At 43.5% G+C, this 21,367-nt stretch overlaps 1 protein-coding gene across 16 annotated transcripts in view; it reads right to left on the bottom strand.

The window, feature by feature from the left end:
• Nucleotides 1-2,611: 2,611 nt before the first annotated feature.
• The window catches only part of TPGS2 (tubulin polyglutamylase complex subunit 2), an 82,754-nt gene continuing 63,998 nt past the window's right edge, over nt 2,612-21,367 (bottom strand). For 7 of the 16 annotated variants that reach the window (XM_051851990.3, XM_051851989.3, XM_089305795.1 and 4 more), the window contains 5 exons: nt 14,594-14,681; nt 12,498-12,626; nt 6,562-6,675; nt 4,528-4,688; nt 2,612-3,126 (listed from right to left, as the gene is read on the bottom strand). In XM_051851990.3, the coding sequence (XP_051707950.1) occupies nt 2,899-3,126; nt 4,528-4,688; nt 6,562-6,675; nt 12,498-12,626; nt 14,594-14,681 (720 nt within the window). In that variant the 3' untranslated portion in view covers nt 2,612-2,898. Of the gene's footprint in view, nt 3,127-4,527; nt 4,689-6,561; nt 6,676-12,497; nt 12,627-14,593; nt 14,682-16,925; nt 17,025-21,367 lie in introns of all 16 variants that reach the window. The other 9 variants (XM_089305789.1, XM_089305790.1, XM_089305791.1 and 6 more) reach the window with 4 other exon arrangements.

The following is a 21,367-nucleotide window of genomic DNA, read 5'->3' as shown; positions in this document are numbered from 1 at the left end:
TTTGTACCAGGTTCTGCATATTACATAGCCAGCCCTGCCTTCACTGTTCTAGGGCAGGTCTTCAGCCCTTCCTCCTCATAACCCCTTCTTTTGCCAGCTTTTTGAGGACTCTGATGGTCACTGATCTGAAGGGCACCACTGGCCTCCTGGTTCTGCTGCTGCTTCACTCATGGAATCTAGAACTGGATCGACTGACCTAAGAGGTAATACAAGGGCTCCACAGTCCTAAAGCAGGTGCATCTGCCATATCAGGAGATGAAATGACTTCTCTGTCCCCTGCTAACCTGATCTTAGAGAAGCAAATGTTGGAATTTCTTACCTGGTACTGCTAGTTTTCCCTTTGATCAGTTATGGCCAGAAAAATACTTCATGAAGACTAAACTCCAGCTGTTGTCCTTGACAGCTTGGTGCCTCTCTATCCCTTTTTGCCACTCTATGAATTCTACACCTATCAACACTGGAAGTGTAATACTGCCAACGCCGTGGCTCACTAGGCTAATCCTCCGCCTTGTGGCGCCGGCACACCGGGTTCTAGTCCCGGTCGGGGCGCTGGATTCTGTCCTGGTTACCCCTCTTCCAGGCCAGCTCTCTGCTGTGGCCCAGGAAGGCAGTGGAGGATGGCCCAAGTGCTTGGGCCCTGCACCCCATGGGAGACCAGGAGAAGCACCTGGCTCCTGCCATCGGATCAGAGCGGTGCGCCGGCCGCAGCGCGCTGACTGCGGCGGCCATTGGAGGGTGAACCAACGGCAAAGGAAGACCTTTCTCTCTCTCACTATCCACTCTGCCTGTCAAAAAAAAAAAAAAAAAAAAAAGATTAAAAAAAAAAAAGAAGTGTAATACTAAGCAAATAAGTTAGAATGGCCAACATGTCTAAGTTAGGAAAGTTTTGATGTAGTTAAGTCATAAATAAAATGACCAGGCTCAATTGAAAATAGTTTGGGGATAGACAGGGTAAAAATTATTGCTATTTTAAATACCTTCCTTTTAGAAATGAATTGGCAAAACTGATCCAGGTAGATTTTTAAAGCAACTGAACCAGCTATTAACAGGAAGCTCATTTTATACTCCCAGACTTTTGACCACTAAACAAAAATGGCAAAGTAACCAGCTGGAGTCCACCCTGATTACTGAAAGCCAACTATCTGTCTTGGTTTCCCTATGGGCTGTGGAGAGTGGTTGGTGGAGGGAGGACTGAAGGCTGTTTTTTATGAATTTATCACTGTAGCGAACAGTCAAAAAATCTAAAACTCCATAAATATTCAGAAGTTTCAGAGCAGAAGTGCAGGTGGAGAACCCTAGGGACTGCTTTTAGTTTCCCAGTGGGTCGTGGAAAAGAAACACTGGATGAGCTGGCAGAGACGAGCAGTGAGTGCAAAGGAATGACCATCACAGAGGTGGAGAGCAGCAGAAAGGAGAGGGCAATCCAGCTAGGAGTGAAGGCGCAGGTGGTATGGACCTTGGGCCCTTACTCCTCAAAAATCTTTGTCCTCCGAACTCTGGGTCTTTGTGTACAGTCAGTCACCAAGGACCCTGGGGCTGAGCAAGTCACAAATAGGTCTTAATTTCCCTGCTGGGAAGCAGAGAGAAGGCCTTGCTTCAGCCTACTGCCAGGGCTGTGGAGTGTGGAAACAGACACTCCTAAATGAAAACCCGAGCAACCCTCTCTAGAAGTTCCAGTAGATGTAGTAGGTAAGTTCAGACTTAAGTATCAAGCATATGAGGGATCTTCAACATGTCATGAAAAAAAATAGTAGTATGAAAATGATGCATTGATTTAAAAACTTTCGTGCCAAAATAAATTTTAATTCCATCTTCCGTGAGCTTTTTATCTTCATATATAGGCTGGCTAGAAGTCTAGTGTGTATCCCTATGAGTCTTAGAAAAAATTATTTCCGAATTACATGCAATTTAACTACAAAGGAACTCTTGGAATCCCAGCATATTCTAGGCAGAGGATGGTCTGTTGCAAGGATGTCAGGGGACCACACAGTAGGGGGCTGGACGATTCAGCTCTGTCATTAGGCAGGACCAGGAGAAGCTTTTGTCAACAGTGACTGGTTTCATCAAAACTGTGAGGAAACCTGCACAGCTACATTGAGATTTTCTGTGGCTAGAATAAAGTACAGCAGACGTATACCTCTACTTAAGATAATTTTGGCAAATGAGCAACCCTGCAACGTAAAACTGAAGCAAGAAGGAAACAGTTGAGGAAGACAAACTTTATGGGAAATGGAAAAGGAAATGAGCAGAGTGAGCTACTTTTGGGATAAAGGAAGTAAGGAATATATGGCCCATCGAAGTAAGGCGTCAACATTATCTAATAAAAATGAATTCATCTAAGGAAGAACAGTATGAAAATATTCTAATGTAGTGCTGTTCAAAAGAGCTTTCTGTGATGGTGGAAATCTACCTCTGTACTGTCCATTATGGACTCTTCTAGCCACATGAGTACTTGAAATGTGGCTAATGCAACGGAGGACATGACTGTAACGCAAGTGTAAGTAGCCATGTATAATAACAAGTGGCTACCGAATGAACAGTGCAGCCATCACACTTCATGGGTCAAAACCATGGATTTCTTTGGTGACTTCTCTAATCACTGAGGGTTGGGTTTAGAAAGACAGGAAAGCTCTCAGTAGCTTTATTTGGCCACTTATAAAGATCTGGAAATCCCCACAGCTTACAAAGGCAGGGAATGGCACACCTGCAACGAGGAGGGGCGAGGGAAGGACTGGCGGAAACTTCAGTGTGTCCTTCCAACTCCTAGCTAATGCCAGTGGGGGGAAGAGGCCTAGGGTTTTGCTCATTCAAATGGGAGAAGGTCTGCAGTTCCACACATACAGAGTGAGCCTGGGGCCATCCGAGCACGGAAATCGTTGTGGTGAGGAGGTGAAGCGCTCATTTCCGGATGGAGTTTCCAGAGCCAGAAGAGGATTTAGAGGTGGAAGAACCAGAGGCCCCTTTCTGGCCTCCTGTAGGCTGCACAGGCCCTTTCTTTTTGGGGGTTATGATCTTGTTCTTGCTTTTAAACACTTTACTGGGATCCAGCTTGTTCACAAAGCAGTCAGTCTCTTCTGTGAGCAGGTTTGTGTTGTAGGTGATGGGTTTATACATGTTGAACCATTGCTGTGGAGCAAAATTGGGAGACAGTGTCAAAATTCAAAGCAGGAATGCCATTCTTTGTGATCTTTAGTGGGGTTGGGGTAGAAAGTTGGGGACAAGAAGCACAGAGAGAACAGAGTACAAGTTGAGTATCACTAATGTTAAATCAGAAATTTTAAGTCTATGCAAATATGTCAAACTCTGAGAAACTCTGAAATCTGAAACACTTCTGGTGCAAAACACTTCAGATAAAGGATACTCAACCTGTACACACTTGCTCCCGGTAAGATACACATATTATTTTATGAGTCCTGTAAACAAATACAGTATGAGAACTCAGAATCTGAGTATCCTTCCTTCTAATTGAGTGAGATTGAGCCTCGGATGCTAGATCCCAAGTTACCAGGGGACAGTCTCTTTCTAACTGTTCTGGCCCCTAACCAGCTACTCCCTATCAGTCTTCTCTAGGGAGGGACTGACAGAGGCTGGTGCAGGCCTTTCCACAGGCAGGCTGCATATATCGGTTTTCTCTGCCCTACTGGCTTTCTAGGCAGCTGACGGCAAAGGACATCCATATTTACTGACCTTTCATTGACGACAGCCACCTCACAGTCTTAACCAGATGGACATGGTCATTATTTGACATTGAGGACAGTGAGGCCTTCTAGATTAATGCATAGTAGGGTGGAGCTGTTAGTCCTTGTGAGAAACCACTATGAAGGAGCCCAGACTGGCTCACTCCAGTCAATAGTTCTTCCATCTACACTTGTTCTGAAACTAGGCTTTACATCAGTATTACCTGGCTTCTGACTGACTGAAGTGGTGCCCAGACCTGTAATATAAATGATGCACACCCATACGATGCAATATGCTGTAGCCAATCAAGAAGGTCAAAACAGCTCTCCATGACTGACATTGAAGAATTAAGTAAAAGGAATAAGGTATAGAACAATTGCACTTGTGATTTAGAATGAAGGACCCAAAAAAATGTATGCATACGTATTCTATGTAAAGAGTATCTTGTGAAGGGCACAAAAGAAACTGGCTATGGTGGCTGCCTCTAGGGAAGTAGCTGGGAAGACAGGGGAATACTTCTCACTCTTCTGGTGAGCATTCACGTATTGCCAATCCAACAAAACAATCATCCGGACAGAAGTGTCCCAGTGAAATTTAGAGAAAAATAAAAACCTTCCAGATGATTCTGAGGATTGGCCAAGTTTGGGAACACTTAACTAGATCACTATAAAGTGATACTGTCCAGTCCACCCATAGTGGAAGTGCCAGTGCCAGCCCTGCTTACTGAAAATCCAGGTTCCTGGGCTCTACTCTCCATTTCTTTAATCAGATGCAGATGGTGAGAATCTGCAATTTAACCATTTCCTGAAAAGATTTTGGCACATTCTGCAGTTTGAGATAACCCCTTACCTTGGCCTGAGGGCTGATACCATAGCTGGTGAAGGCATACTGCCACTGGGGCAGGCCCAGGTGGGTGATGAGCAGGCGATAATAGGCGGTAAAAGTATCAGTGAGAAAATGCCAGTATAATGCTCTGTCCAGGAACCAGATCTCAGTGTCTTGGGCTGATGCTAAAAATCAGACAAAGACAATGAACGATGAGGGACAGCTTAACATTGCTTCCCCTATTAACTATAAATTCAGTGTATATTCATGACTGAAAAAAAAATTCTAGTAGTAGAAAGAATGTAAAATACAAAGTAAAAGTTCCTTTACTTCCACTCCCAACCTTCTAGTCCCATTCTCCAGTGGCCACTTTTTTTTTTTTTTTTTTTAGTTATTTTGAAAGAGTTACACAGAGGAGAGACAGATGAGAGAGAGAGGTCTTCTGTCCAATGGTTCACTCCCCAGATGGCCACAACGGCCAGAGCTATGCCGATCTGAAGCCAGAAGCCAGGAGCTTCTTCTAAGTCTCCCACGCGGGTGCAGGGACCCAAGGACTTTGGGCCATCTTCTACTGCTTTCCCAGGCCCTAGCAGAGAGCTGGGTTGGAAGTGAAGCAGCCATGACTAGAACCTGTACCCATATGGGATGCCGGCACTTCAGACCAGGGCATTAACCACTGTGCCACTGTGCCACAGCGCCAGCTCCATCCAGTGGCCACTTTTACCATTTTCTTTGACATTATTTTATAAATTCTCATCAGCAGGTTGATTTCTGTGCTGGACTGTAGCCATCTGGAAGTACACCAAGCAGATGCTTTCTGTGGGAATGAGCATTCCTCTCCTCCTTTGGGAACAGAGTGGACTCAGATTTCCCAGGGGATAGAAACTCTGAATGGCTCAGGTGTTTCTGAAGAGGCCTCTCTCAGGAACCAGAATTCCCATGGTGCAGTCCAGACCAGTTCATCCTTGGGAATCCCCTGTGTTCTGTGTGATGTCCAGACTGAACTGAAGCAGGCTCATATCACTCATATCATACCTGCTCCTGCCTTGCACCTGCTGTGACCTTCCATTCTTGCCACTAATCCTACCCTAGTATATCTGCTGTCTAGATAGCTGTCACTTCTCCCTACATGGCCTCTACCATCAAGTTTGTGACATTCTGCTAAACAACTTTGAGTCCCCAATGTTTTCTACATTATGCCCAAACTCTTTGCTTGTCTTTCAAAGTTCCGCATGACAGCAAGCAACTGGCCTTCTTCCTTCATTTCCCTAGTTTCCAGATGAACTATGTGTCCTACTGAATTGGGTTTGTCATTCCTCACACATCAGTTGTACCTCCCAATGGCATGGCTTTTGCCCATCTGTACCTTTGCTTGTTGGGTGCCACATTTCCCCCACCAATTCTCTCCAAAATCCCCATCTAATTCCTATGCATAGTTCAAGAGACAGTTCAAAGGCAAAGATTCTTCCAGCTGGAGATGATTTCTCCTCCCCCTACAGATAAATTCTGGTGCCTGTCTCTCCTCACCAGACAGACAGCTGCCTGAAGAGGGCTTGTCCTTATGCAGCTCTGCAGTTTCAGTCTCTATGCTAAGGCCGGACCTGCTTGCTATTAGTGTACCAGCTGGTGGCTGCTGCTCAAGGGCCTGGAGCTTTTTTCTCTTGATTCCCCACCCAAGATCCAGAGGTTCAGTAATTCAGGTTTTATTACTGGCTTGAACATAGAAATATAAAACCAAGATAATTTGTTTCCTGAATTTTTACCTGATGTCTGAATCTGCTGTGGAGTCTATAAACAATGACTCTTTTAGATTTTACTTGCCTATTACCCTACTTACATTGCAATAACTCATAAAAAAAGATGACTAAAAACACTAATAATTTGCCTAGAGGGGAAGCTCAGAGGGAACCAAAGGGGATTTATGGATCCTGACACCTGCAAGAGACCTGCCAGCATCTCAGGAGGACAGGGAAGTATCATACCTTTTATGTGATGGTGGACAAGCAAGGTCAGGTAAGACTATCCAACTACAAGACCAAGTTTATAAAGGATTCTTACCTGGTTTCCCAGTTTTGTAGACAAGGCAAACCTTCCCATTCCCATTGCATGAGTCCAGCTCAAATATCACATTACGAGAATCAAAGTGAGGCTTCTCTGGCTGGTCCTCACTGCCTGCAAACCAGAAGTTAGTGTTCAAACAAACTCAATTCAAATACATACATCCAACTTTGCTAGGATGAGAAGACAGGAAGGATGAGCCTATTTCAGACATTTTCTTAAATGCCGTTTTCAAATGAATTCTATTCTCTAAATACACTGGATCTCATCTATGGTTGTGGCTGGCTGGGCCTCCCCACTACCAAGACAGTGTCAGGAATCTAGACAAAAGGTGATAGGAGGAAAGCAAACAGAACTTCTTGGGAGTGGAACCACATAAAGTTAGTCCAATTTGAATGGCCTGTGGTTAATATCAATTTTTCCTGGGATTGTTTGCTGTACAAAAATGGGAATACTATACACATAATCTGATTCTTGCTTTCTATGCAAAATACCATATGGAAGGCCCATAAAGAATGTTTTATAACTCATTCATTCTTTTTAGTGACAGCTTGATGTTGGTGTATCTATTCCTCACCCCAATTGACAGGCACTCACTTTATCATTATTCCACAGTGAATGTTGCAATATTCATGGTCTTTGTACAGTCACATTTATGGATGATTAATCTTTTATTCCTTTCATCTTTAAATTGTTTAATTATAACACAGTTTCTTTTTCTTTTCTATTTCCTATTTTTACTCATGTCATTCAATTATTCCCCTGATTACAGTGGAGATTTTAATGTTTTCTGTTCTTTTGATATGTAAATTTTTTCAACCGAAGTATAGCCAGGAGGCCATGAAGGCCATGGGTGGGTGGAGATGGAGGAGGGATGCTCATAGCTTGGGTCTGAGAAAAGAACTATCACAAAGTGGAGGCAGATCAAGATGGAAGCTGAGTAACACACTTTAGTAGTAACACCAATTTAAAGAGCTTTTTTTTTGTGTGTACCAGGCCACCTTCACAAGACCTAAGGAAAATATCACAATGATTGGTTTTAGAATAATAAGATGACACACCGAAAATGGCAAGGACAAGAGTTGCCCACATCACACCTCCACCAGCTCAAAGTAGCATGCTAAAACCACTGATACAACAAAAAGAAAACAGTTCAAGCCAATATCCTTGATGAACACAGATAAAAAAGCTTTGAACAAAATACTAGCAAATCAAACCCAACAGCACATTAAAAGATTACTATGATCAAGTGGGATTCATCCCAGGGATGCAAGGATGGTTCAATATATGCAAATGTCTATTCAGATTCTTTGCCCACTCCTTAACTGGATTATTTGCTTTTTACTATTAAAGTTTTTTAAATTTCTTTCATATTCTAGATATTATTCCTTTAATTTGCAAATTTTTTCTCCCATTCTGTTGGTTATGTCTTCACTCTGTTGTTTCCTTTGTTGCTTTTTTTTTTTTTAAGATTTATTTATTTACTTGAAAGGCAGAGTTAGAGAGGCAGAGACAGAGGTCTCCTATCTGCTGGTTCACTCCCCAGATGGCTGCAATGGCTGCAGCTATGCCCATCCAAAGCCAGGAGCTTTTCCTGGGTCTTCCACGTGGGTGCCCCAAGATAGCTCCTTGGGCCATCTTCTGCTTTCCCAAGCCATAGCAGAGAGCTGGATCGGAAGCGGAACAGCCACGACTTGATTTTTATTCGCATTTCTCTGATAAGTAGTGATGCTGAGCATTTTGTCACCTACCTATTGGCTATTTGTATATCTTCTCAAAGGAAGATCTTCCTTTGCTCATTTTTAAAAATATTATATTAGATAGACAAACTGACCTACAGACAGAATTTGCATTTTCTGGTTAATTCCCAAATGCATTGAAAAGCTGGGGATGGGCAGAGACTGAGCTGGGAATGCTCCCACCTCGGTGGCAGGGACCCAGTTACTTGAGTCATCCCTGTTGCCTCTCAGGATCTATATTAACAGGAAGCTGAAGTCAGGGGCTCAGGCTGGAAATCAAGCCCAGGTACTCTATCAGTTGCAGATGTCTTAACTGCTAGGCTAAATGCCTGCCCTAATGTTTATTTTTAAATTGATTTTTTTTTTGCTATTAAGTTGTGTTCCTTATATATCTTAGTTCCCAAGGGCAGAAGTATAGCTTGCAAATGTTTTCTCATATTCTATAGGTTGTTTTTTCACTCTATTGTTTTCTTTGCTGTGTAGAATCTCTGTAGGTTGATAAAAATCTCATTTGTCTATTTTTGCTTTTGGGATCTGATCTAAAAAGATCCTTGCCTATTCCAATGTCCTAAATATATTTTATTCTAATATATTTTATTTTACATTTAGGCTTTTAATCTGGTTTGAGTTAATTTTTGTACATGTGAGCAATAGGGTTCTTATTTCATTTTTTTAAAAAAAGATTTATTTATTTACCTGAAAGGCAGAGTAAGATAGGTAGAGAGAGAGAGAGAGCTTCCATCTGCTGGTTCACTCCCCAAGTGGCTGCAATGGCCAGGGCTGGGCCAGGCTGAAGCTAGGAGCTTCTTCAGGGTCTCCCACGTGGGTACACGGGCCCAGGCACTCGAGCCATCTTCCACTGCTTTCCCAGGTACATTAGCAGGGAGCTGGATGGGAAGTGGAGCTGACAGGACTCGAACTGGTCCCCATATGGGATGCCAGCATTGCAGGTGGCAGCTTTACCCACTACACCACAGCACTGATTCCTCTAATTTCATTCTTCTGTATGTAGTTATCCAGTTTTCCCAACATCATGTATTGAAAAGACTGTCTTCTCTCTGATGTCTGTTTGCATCAGTTGGCTGAAGTGCATGGGTTTACTTCTAGGCTCTCTATTCAGTTCCTTGTTTTATGCCCATACCATGCTGTTCTAATTACTTTGGCTTTGTGGTATACAATCCTGAGTGTAATGCCTCCTGCTTTGTACATACTGCTGAAGATTGCTTTGGCTATTTGGGGTCTGTACAAATTTTTCTCTAGTTCTGTAAATATCAATGGTGCTTCAAAAGAAATTATAATGATTCTGTAAAATGCTTTAGACATTACTTGGGTATTATTAACAATACTTATTTTGCTAACCCATGAACATGAGACATCATTCCACTTCTTTATATCTTCTTTAGTTTCTTTTATGAATATTTTATAGCTTTCATTATAAAGCTCTTCCACTTCGTTGGTTAAGTTTACTGCTAGAAGTTTGTTGTTGCTGTTACTATGGGAAAAAAGACTGCTTTTCTAATTTTTTTTTAGGTAATTTGTTATTGATATACAACAATGCTACTACTACTAGCTTTTGTATATTACTCCTTCACAAATTAATCTTTTTTCCTAGAGGCTTGTAATTTTTTTTTTTCCATGTTAGGGTATGTGTTTTTTCCTCTATACAATTTGGGTTTAGGTGAGTCCTTTCAATCTTTTTGTTTTTTAAAAATATTTATTTGAAAGAGGGAAAGAGAATATCTTCCATTTGTTGGTTCACTCCCCATATGGCTGCAATGGCAAGGGCTGGGCCAGGCTGAAGCCAGGAGCTTCATCTGGGTCTCCCATGTAGGTGATAGCGGCCCAAGAACTTGGGCCGTCTTCTGCTGCTTGTCTCAGGCCATTAGCTGGGAGCTGCACTGGAAGTGGAGCAGCTGAGACATGTGGGATACCAGTGTCAGAGGTGTGCCACAAGGCCATGTGGTTTGTATGCCCACAGGTATAGAGGACAATGTGTTCACTACACCCAGCTCAGTCCCTCTGCTTGGGCTCACTGAGTCCCATCTTATTACCTAGTCTACTTCACTGTTCAGCCTCAAGGGCACGGCAGACAGTCTACCTATTAACTTTTTTTTTTTTTTTTTTGACAGGCAGAGTTAGACAGTGAGAGAGAGAGAGAAAGGTCTTCCTTTTTCTGTTGATTCACCCCTCAAATGGCCACTGCGGCCGGCGTGCTGCTCCGACCCGAAGCCAGGAGCCAGGTGCTTCCTCCTGGTCTCCCATGCGGGTGCAGGGCCCAAGGACCTGGGCCATCCTCCACTGCCTTCCCAGGCCACAGCAAAGAGCTGGACTGGAAAAGGAGCAATCGGGACAGAATCCAGTGCCCCAACCGGGACTAGAACCCGGGGTGCCGGCACCGCAGGCAGAGGATTAGCCTAGTGAGCTGTGGCGCCGGCCCCTATTAAATTTTAGAGAAGCTCCAGCAAACACATAGGAAGCAAATGTGACTTTGCCCCACCCTTGGGATTTCACAGATCTCTGAATGACAGACAGGCTCTTCTGAAGACCCATCACGTTCCAGTCTTTGCTCTTGAACTCTTCTGGTATTAGTGTCCACTTGCTTGTCCACTTCAGGGAGAAAGCCTTACATCAGTTCTCTCTGCTGGGACATCAATGAACCCCCAAGGCCTCAGTACTGGCAATGCTAGTTCTCTATTCATCATTCATTCATCCTCCCTTTCTTTCTGCTATCGTTTGAATAGGATACAGCTCCCAAAGTTGTAAGTTAATGGTACTAGGAAGGGTGGAAACAATCCAATTACGATGTCTAGAAGGGGGTCTTCCATGAGACCTTGAAGGTAATTCTTGTGAGAGGGATGGGTATAGAAGTAGAATCCCTTCTGCTTCCTTGCTCACTCTGATCCTTCCTGTGCACTGCCATCCTCTAGCCTCGCCAGAAAGCTGAACCAACTGCATCTGCCCTATCTTGGACTGTGACCCGTCAAAATAAACTTCCTTTCTTTGTAACTGTCTTAGCTTTTCATCACTATAAATACCTATTAAGGTTTCTTAATTAATCTCCAATTCTCTTTGAGGAGACACTATTACATAATTAAAAACACCTCCTTAGATTCCTTTGTTGCCTTCAATTCCGTTCTGCCCAATGACTATTGGGAGAGAGAAGACTATTGTTTTCCTGATAAAAAGGGAGAGATCCTGTCAAGTGCCAGTTTTTGTGTATGTGTCTTTTACTCTTCTCCCTACCAGGAACATAGACTTGAAGGCTGGAGTAAAGGCCGTATTCCTCAACCATGAGGATGAAAACCATACCCAAAGGGTGGTACAGCAGGAAGCCACAGAGATACTTTATCAGCTCCACTAGCCAATTCCAGATATTTTGTTAAGAGAAAAATAAAGTACTGTGTAGACATTGTAATTGGGTCTCTGTTACACGCAGCCAAATAATTCTGACTGAAGAAGTCCTTATACTCAATTGCTATAGGATTTAGCAGTCATGACTCATGGACCAGTCACTGAGAAGAGCAAAGAGCTAGAAGAATGGAGCTACATTTAGACTGCCTCTTGATTCTGAAATGTTGATTGATGTTTAATCTATAACACTCATTCATTCATCAAGTATTTGTTAAGTGTCTACTATGTGTCAGGTACTGAACTGAATACTAGAAACACAACAAAGCCCTCAATCCCTTCATGAAAAATTACTTTGTTGATGTAGATTACAGTTAACTCTTTTCCCAGGTCTTAAGAAATTAAGGATGGGCTTGGGGCCTGCACTGTGAAGTAGTGGGTAAAGCCATTGCCTGCAGTGCCGGCCTCCCATATGGGAGCCAGTTTGAGTCCCGGTTGCTCCACACCGATCTAGCTCTCGGCATTATGGTCTGGGAAAGCAGTAGAAGATGCCCAAGCCCTTGGGCCCCTGCATCCGCATGGGAGACCTGGAAGAAGCTCCTGGCTCTAGGTTTAGATCAGCCAAGTTCCAGCCCTTGCAGCCATCTGGGGAGTGAACCAGCGATTGGAAGACCTCTCTCTCTCTCTGCCTCTGCCTATCAAATAAATAAATAAATCTTTTTTAAAAAAATGGGCTTTATGCTTGGTAGAACACATCACAATACCATAGTATCTCCCGTGGTTCTCAATATTATAAGAGGGAAATAAGAAGGCTGATTTCTAACTCAGAGGAAAAATTCCTTCAGGTACCTTCATGGATATCGTCCTCCAGGTCTGCCAGAGTTGGTGCGTTAGGAAGTGAATACATGGAAGACTGGTTAAGCTGGGTCAGTTTTGAGATGCTGTTAATTGTCATGCTGCCCAGTGGAATGATGTTATCTAGGAGAACATTAAAAAGGAGAATTACATGGAGTGACAGCCTGTTACAATGGTCATCACAAGGGTTTCTGCTTGAGTAACCTAAGCTCAGTTACTGTTTGGTATCAGCTGAAGGATCTGACAGAAGGTGGAAAGAGGACGATCACTTACTGCATGCCCCAAAAAACCAAACTTTCATGAAAAAGAAAAAAAAAAAAGAAAAAGAACTAGAAGCTAAAAGTGATGAAGAGCCCCACTACATTTATTATGATTTGAAATTGAAATAAAGAAAATTTTAAAAGGAAGTACTAAAAAAAAAAAAAAAAAAAAAACCACCTGGGAAATCTGGGCTTGGGGACTTCATTTGAAGAGTAAAGGACTTAAGTATGGTTTTGCTTCCCCCTCCCTTTGTTTAGTCAGTATTCTGCAGAAAGAGCTTTATTTTTCAAAGGAGAAATGGCTTTGATTATATAGCTGGCCATTTTTACTTTTTTTTTTTTTAATAACTGTCATGATGGAAAAATCTGTCATTTTTCCTTATTCAGTGGAGAGTACGTAGCAGCCTTCTTGCTTGGTTCTACCTTTCTATGATTAGGGTATACATAAGGAAAAGGAAGAGTGCATGTTTTCCTTATCTGTTATACAGAGCCTTTGTATTATAGGATGCTTGACAAAGGATGGCACACAAAGACAGAAACCAGATTGTTGAGCAAACTGGAATGGTTGAAACAGATGGTATATAGACCATGGAATGTCTAAGAAGAAAATATCACTAAAGAGGTAGATAGTGGAGACTATTTGTGTTGCCTTTTCTGTCATTGACTCCGGCTAGTCAGTTAAGAATGGGAATGACAATGGGGATAAGAAGCCCAGGACTGGGAAAATTAAATTACAGAAGTCATTATAATAACGAACAGGGACTTATTAGTGAAATATTTATGAACCTTTCCTTCCTTGAGGCAGGCTGGAGAAGAGCTAGCCTGTTCCCATGATGTGGGCAAGGCAGTTTGGTTTGTCCCCTTGTGTTGCTCCAGAGCCCAAAGGCCTTAAGGGAGGGCTCTGATGCTGGTGATGAGGCTGATCTTTGGGCCACTGGAGGAAAAGACTGTAAGCTAAAAGCTTAGTAAACTAAAAGAAGGACCTCTAGTCAGCAGTGGGAGATAGGCTTTGGGAATCACCAAAACAAAGGGGCTCAGATATGGAGGCAGAGGAGGGTAAGAGGTCAGCTTTGTGGATGCGCTGGGCAATCGAAGTCAGTGTGTTCTTAGGGAGAGCAGTGGGGAGGTGCAGGTGCTTTCCAAGGCAAGCACATTTGAGGATGTGGTTGGAGCTGGAGACAATAAAGACCTTTGAGAAGTTGGAGGCTGGGAGATCTGCCAGGAATGGGCTGGACTCAGGGTTTCCCAGCTTTTAAGATTTTACAAGAGTCTTCATGCAAATGTGCAGGGCTGTCTTTCATACCTACATAGTCCCAGTGATCTCCAACAGGTACAAGGTTGTGAGCTCCCACATCCACAAGGCCATTTTTTGTTCTACACACACTGAAAGCTAAATCTAGCCTAGGAACTGGTTTGGTGGGTGACTAGGGCTAAGGTGATCTGAGAGAAAGAAAGGCTCTGCTTTGGGGATTCAAACCTTGAGGTCTTGTGATAGTGGCAATAACACAAGGGCCTGAAAGAGACAACCTGGGAGTCCTCAGAAGCTTTACATATTAGGGAGCTTGGGCTTTTTGTGACAGATGAATGTTTTTCTCCACCTCATTCCAGCCAGAAGCCTGCAAATTGAGCTTCCAGTTCAGTAGCAGTGAGATTCTGACATGGAGAGATGGTGGGCAAAGCACAGATAGTGACTGTTAGCCCTGGCAGACAATAGCAGTTTCCAGACACAGCATGGCATTTGAGGGCTCCCATGAAAACTGTCCATATTCAAAGCCTCACAAGGTATAAGTGCCCTCAGAGTTGTCCCCTCCAGCTAGGAGGCTGACTCACCATCCAGCTTCACACTCCATGTCATGTGGAAGCCATTGGTCATCAGGTAAAAGTTCTTCACATCCTCAGGCATCACACAGTCATTTTTCTAGAATCACAAAGAAGCTGGCTGTTAGGTGATAACTTGGAAAGAGGGTAAAGGGCTGTGATTAAAGCATTGGGAACACTATTTACCATGTTTCAGACCCCCAAAATATTAATACTCTGGATAACTACCTACAAAAGCCTAGTAGAAAGGCTCTGGGGTCTGCAAGCAGTTTCTAGTTTGACCTTTATTCTGCCTCACCAGATAAAGCAGACCAGGCCTGTACCCCACCTTGACACTGCCTCCAGGGCAGCTGGCTGGAGAAGGAAGTAGAAGGGAACAGGCAGAAGAGGAGACAGGGAAAATCATGGAAGAGGAGGTCCCAGGTAAAGTCTGACCGTACTGATGGCAAAGCAATCATTGCCACAAATTTCAGACTGATGCTCACAGATTAGCTTCTGAAATGAATCAGCAGACAAATGAGAACATCTTAAAAAATATATATATATATACACACACACATATATTTCCAGAGCACTTAATGTAATGAACCTATTCTAATAGTTATGACCATTCTTTGAAAGTAGGGAAGCCCAATAAACAGGGTATATAAAAATATTTCATGTGAGTAACAAGTCATCTAAACTGACAGTGGAGACAAAGAAATAGCTTAGTATGCTTTCAAGAGGTACTAGGAGCAAGCCCTAAGTTGTAAATGGCTCACACTGTGCACTTGCCTCACCAGTGTTCTTTGGCCCTCAACTCCCTAGGTGGATAGAAGGATGACTTCTCAAACTCTTTTCCTGGGCCTCTTGGAGTGCTATCTTGTTAGGATTATAGGGCAAACAGGGAACATGCTAATAACTCTGTCCAAACTTCTGGTTTATGCCAGAGTGACAGTGCTTACATCACGTTTGCTTCACGTTATGCTGTCAGTCAGCTCTAGGAAGCAATGTGTGGGGAAGTATAATGTAGCAGGACAATCTGAGCTCATGCCCAAGTTCTGCCACTGGCTGGGTGACCTGAGAGATGTCATTCGAACTCTATGAATCTAGGTTCAAAAATAAATTCTATTAACAGTCATTTAAAAAGAATTAACTCTAATACGGAATCTATGAAATACTGGAGGTGGGAGGGGTATTAGCATGACAGGAAGAGAAGCTGAGGGAATTAGGATTCAAGGCTATAGCATCTTCAGTAACTATATGTGAGAAGAAAGCTTCAAGCCTGCAGGTGCTTTTTCAGCACGCCTTTCAAATAAGTAAATGGACAACAGCTGTCATTTCAATGAAGTTGTCAATTTCTTTCATCTAAAAATATCAATTTTTTCCTTCTCTCTACCATCTCTTTCTCAATCTCACAGATGTGGCACTAAGGAATTCTTGGACTCCTCAGGTTAATTTATTGATTTTCCTACTCAGTTATCTGGAGTTTTATTCTAGTGCTTCCTGTACAGCTACATACTCTGTGCTTTCAAAGGGAAAAAGTGTGCATTCAGAATGCCCGTCTGCCACCTGCAGGGCCCTGTCAAAGGAAGCCTACAGTTACCAGTGTTCTGACAAGATTCTTCTGTCACCAGAAAACGCCAACTGCTAGGGAATGTTGATTGCCACTGCCATCTAGTGGTGGACACGGGGGTAACTACTGTCTACCAGCCTTCATTGGGATTCAGTGAGAGCCCAGATGGAAGGGCTGGGGAATTCAGTAATAGTGATTATAACATTTGCTACAGTATTTATTTTATCCAAGAAATAAATTTTAATATCATTTTACACCTGTATTTTAAAAATCAGCTGAAATTCTTTGTAGAAAAAAATATGTAATACATTTCAAATACTGATATAAACATTAAATATGTAAACACAGTTCATGAGACACGTGAAGCCTATACTGTCATCACAATATAAATGACTGCTGGCCTGACTCGGCTGCTGCTTTGCACCAGACTTTTATGCCTCCGGCACTCCAAGCCAGCTGCTGAGCTTGCAGCCCCTCAGCCCTTCCTACCACATTTAGCTCTTCTGAAGGGAGCTTTCAGGGGACAGCGTTTAGGTGGTTCCTCTGCACTAGCCAGAAACTCAGGGTCACTGTCATTTGAATTTCTCTTTCAGCCAGTCTGGAAACAGTTTGCTTTTTCCTAGGGAGTAATCAGTCCACTTAAGAGGGCTTCTCCCCATACCAGATTATGGTCAATCTTTATTTTGGGGTAGGGTAAGGTGGGGAGTAATGGAAGAAGACTAGCAGAAAGTGGATGGAGGGAGGGTTTGGGAGAAGTCAGAAAGGGAGAGTAACACGGCTGACCAGTACCTAGAATATCAGGTGACAGAATCAACACGAGACTGCAATCTCCATCTAGCCCAATGATGATCTGGTCACACAGCTCTCAATTTCCAACACTTTCTCCTCCTATGGAACATATCAACAACAGTTTCTTTAATCTACTCTAGAAAGCATCCATCACAAGATCTGTTGCTACTTTGTCAGTTTGGGGAGCTATCAATTGGATTCCCAGGAAAGCTTCATTGGCACTGCCCGAGTCCTAGGGGAAAGGGCCTCCTGCTTGCTTCCGTCCTTCTGGGCATTCCTGTACTCCATGTTCCCTCTGCCACTTTACCAGGGAAGCAGGCCGGGCAGCAGATGCGGGGTCAGGTCAGCAATGGAGCCATGGACAGAAATGAATGTTTCTATAGGTGCCGTCTGTGTGCAGCAGGTTCTCTGTGGGTGTGTTTGCAACCACAGCCAGAGAACAGGTTGCCCAAGCAGCCTTTCAAGGAAGACTAAAATGTTGCTGGAAACAAGGCGATAAGCACAAAACAATCTATGGAAACTCTTCTGGGGCACAGCACTCTTGTAGTAATGCCCTCGGGCTTAACCAATCATCGATTTACAATGGAAGGAGGAACTAGTCTTCAGAGGTAGTGAGGATGGGAGCCTCATCTCAGTGTGAAGCAGGACTGCTGACAGAACAGCAGCCCAGTGGCTATGGGAGGTCCTACACTCTTTCTGACCTTTGTGTCTTATCTAATTAGGTCCTTCTGTCTGTACTGGAATAAATACTGTGCCCTGCACTAGGGACAGCATGAGGAATGAAGCTGGATGCAGGAGGCTGTGTCACACACATGGGTTTCTTATTCAAATGCACATGCCTTAGCAGCCTCCATGACACAGCCTCCATTTTGTTTGGTAAGGCAGTACGCCCCGTTAAATACTCATTCTCAGGACCTCTGCAACTCGTGCTGGGCATTCACCCACAAACACAAGTCTAAAGAAGAGGCTTCTCGAGAAAGGTGGCCTTTAACTCTTGTCTTTGCCTTGAGCTTGTAACAGTTAGGTGGGCTTGTAGTAGTCATTTTGCCAACATAAAGGAAAAGGATAAAAAGAATTTCGGAGCTAACAGCTTAGCATTGTCAGAGCTCTTGAACTAACTGTAACTGTCAACTCAAGACTTGTTTCACAAGAAATATTAATTCCTATTTGTTAAAGGCACTGTCAGCTTAATATTCTATCTCCTTGAGCTGAACATACTCCAATTCATATAGAGACAAGTGTGTAACAGGGATCTGTGGGTAACGCACCAGGAGAACAGAGAGGAAAGTCAGAAGAATCAAGAGGGTGGTGCTTTAGAATCCAAGAGAGGAGAGCTAGAAGGTAAGGGCATAGTTAACAATGAGAGATGCAGGAGGGAAGATGGCAAGGGGTAAAGTAAGGCTTCAGCAGTGAAGAGGTCCCCAGTGATCCTGACACAGTGGTGACCAAGGAATGGTGGTGGTGAGTTTGTAGAAGGATGGAGAACTGGGAAGTGAAGGGAGGATGGGGGAAGACAGTAATTTACATCAGGGGTTAATAAACTGGCCCACTGGACATGTGCCATCTGTTTTTGTGAAATTTTATTCCCACAGGCATGCACTGCATTTCAGTACTAGCTGATGGCTCTGTTCATTGCTATGATGGTGGAAATGAGTAGATATGACAGGCAGCTTAGGCCCATAGGAGCCTAAACAATTTACCCTCTGTTCCTTTAAAGGAACATTTCTTGACTCTTGATTTAGACAAATTTTCTACCTATGAGGTATGCAAAGGAACAAATAGCTAAGTAGCTGGAGGAGACACAGGTTGAAGGTCAGGGGCTAAGTACTCCCACTGGGAATGCTTACAATAAATCCCTAACAAGGGCTTTTGAAGGAAAGACCTGCAAGAAGGCTCTGTAGATTTTCAAGAAAGTGAGGCTGAAAAGGGAATGCTCTGCCAAAGCATTTGGTCTCTGTGGGCCATAGTTTCACCATCAGTAAATTGAATTTTTATCTTGGGATTGGAGAGTCTAACCAATCAAGAACTTCTCAGCAAACATGAAATGTTACTGAAATGCTTAATGATAACAGCACTCTCCTGGCACCAGGCTGCTGTGAGAATTAGGAGGTTGATGCTGTCGTGGTGCCTCAAAGATGAAGAGCTCAGTGTAGAAAGTGAGTCTTACTAATGACCATCACTACAAAAGACAGGCAGCAGCCACCGTAAACAAAAATCATACAATGGCACAATACCAGGCAGACTGAAACTGCTTTTTAAAGAACAAAATAGGGTGAAATATATGAAAATGAGAAAATGTTCAGTTTTCCCTCTACCTGCAGGGGACTACAGCAGGTACATGGTTAATTAAGTTTTAGTTTTCAACTTTCCTTCCTGGCTTTGCATCACAGAATTGCAGTGTATTATATAACAGCTAGGGTGAATTCTACACTAACACTGATTTCAAACTACTTATTCACAGATGATGAACATGAGGCCCAGAGAAGTTACATTACTTGGCTAAGGCCCACAGCTGGCTTAGGACTTCTGCTTCAGGCTTTTTCTCACACTCTAATGCCATTATGCCCTTACTAGTATATGATACCACACTGAGTTGCCTGGTGGGCTGCAGTTGCCCAAAGAGGCAGAGGCATAGGCCCCCTTCTTGCAACTGTGAGCATCAGGTACACTGCATGGAGACTGTCACCTGGGGTGTCTCCAAGGAGACAAGTCTCTAGGGTCAGCTCCTACACAAGTGGGACGTATCAGAGGCTTGGGATTCTCTTGCTCCTCTGCTACAGGCACTTCCGGAAGCAGGCATGAGTCAGGACTGAATCCGCAGGCCTGCTCCTGTGTAAACATGGTCTTCAGCAATCCTTTGGGTGAGAATGGAGGATAAGCTCAAAATTCCTGCCCTCCATTGCTTATCAGACAAAGAGAGACCATAATAGCACATAGAGCACTGTCCCATTTTGATTCAGAAATCATTCAAAGACTTGCTCCTAAGTTTTAGGGAGTTATAAACTCCTTTGAGAATCTGAAGAAATTTCTACTCAGAAAAATGTACATACTTAATACATCCAGCATCTGTTCCAGGAGACCACGGCCCATTTCCCATTCATGAACTCACAGGGAATCCTTGGACCATCACCCATTGCCCACCTGGCAACCAAATACACAACCAAGAATACATCAACAACAGTTATGTCTAGGTAGTAATACCATAGAGGACTTTTCATTCTTAATTTTTATATTTTCCAAATTCTTATGTGATGTGTTGTTCAGCATAGCCAGAAAAAAGTATTATATAAAAACTGAATCTATTTCCTGCCTTCTACATTAGTTTTGAAGTCCCCTACAAGCCTTCAAAAAACCCAGACAAACCAAGCCCAAGTCAAAGAAACATGCTTATATTTCTGATCCCAATACTGTTTGTACTTTAGGTCTGGCATATTTGTGCTTAGAGGACTCAGAGGAAAATCTCAAATCAATGCAACTGATTATTCGAAGTACTTTCACAGAAATTCCTCCAACTGAGTACATCTGAAGGAAGATCCATCTGTCACGGGAAGTCAGAAATTGTTTGCTCAGGCCTCCCCCTTCATCCTTTCGGCCCCCTCATGGCTATTCCCCTAATGGCACTGCATTATGTGTAGGGAACCCCACACAGCTGCGTGGTCTCGGAGGCAGATTAGATCCCAGTGAGATCCTTTAAAGATTCTGAAAAGCAGCTATGGAAGACATGTTCCAAATGAGTATACTGTAGTGCAACAAGGAAAACTGGGACAAACGGGTAAAGGCTTCTTAGACTTCTGAGGAGCATCTGGTACAAGAAATAAGAACAGCCTCAGGAATTACCCTATTAAATAAGTGGTATACTTATTTAATGTCTTCACGGTGTTTGCACCCTGGCTACAGCATTCCTGTCCTCTCACCCTCCCTCCTAGGTCTCCAGCACTGAGGAAGTCACCAGTATCTCAGGCTCACGGCAGAGCCGTAAGTTAGTTCTCCTTAAAGGGTGACTTAAAACTGGAATGGATCAACAGGGATGCCCTAACCACATCTTTTCTCTGACTCTCAACAAAGCCGACCAGGCCAGACTGGCAGAGCCACAGCGACACCAGGAGCAGGGTCTGACAGGATTGTCCAGTAAGAGTTTGACTGTGTTCCAGAATTCGGGAGCTGAGGGTGGAAATGTGGTGGGGGCTGAATGAGCCCACAAGAAAAACTGGGGTGCTGCTGAGCAGAAGTCCTGGAAAGAAACCTCAACTGCAGTCCAGGGAGGGGAGTCACAGTGGCAGCACTGAATACACACCAAGGGGCTGCCTGGCTGCCAAGGGCAAGACTCCCACAATGCTGTCCTCTAGTGTAGGGGCAGCCTGGCAGGGCACAAAGGGCATATGTGTAGAGGCAGGCAACTGAGTTCAAATTCAGGATCTGCTGCTTGGTAAGTATTTGAGCCT

Source organism: Oryctolagus cuniculus, chromosome 10, assembly GCF_051225735.1.
Source record: "Oryctolagus cuniculus isolate XC-2025 breed Fujian yellow rabbit chromosome 10, ASM5122573v1, whole genome shotgun sequence".
Classification (NCBI taxonomy): domain Eukaryota; kingdom Metazoa; phylum Chordata; class Mammalia; order Lagomorpha; family Leporidae; genus Oryctolagus; species Oryctolagus cuniculus.
This window is presented reverse-complemented; position numbering and strand designations above follow the sequence as displayed.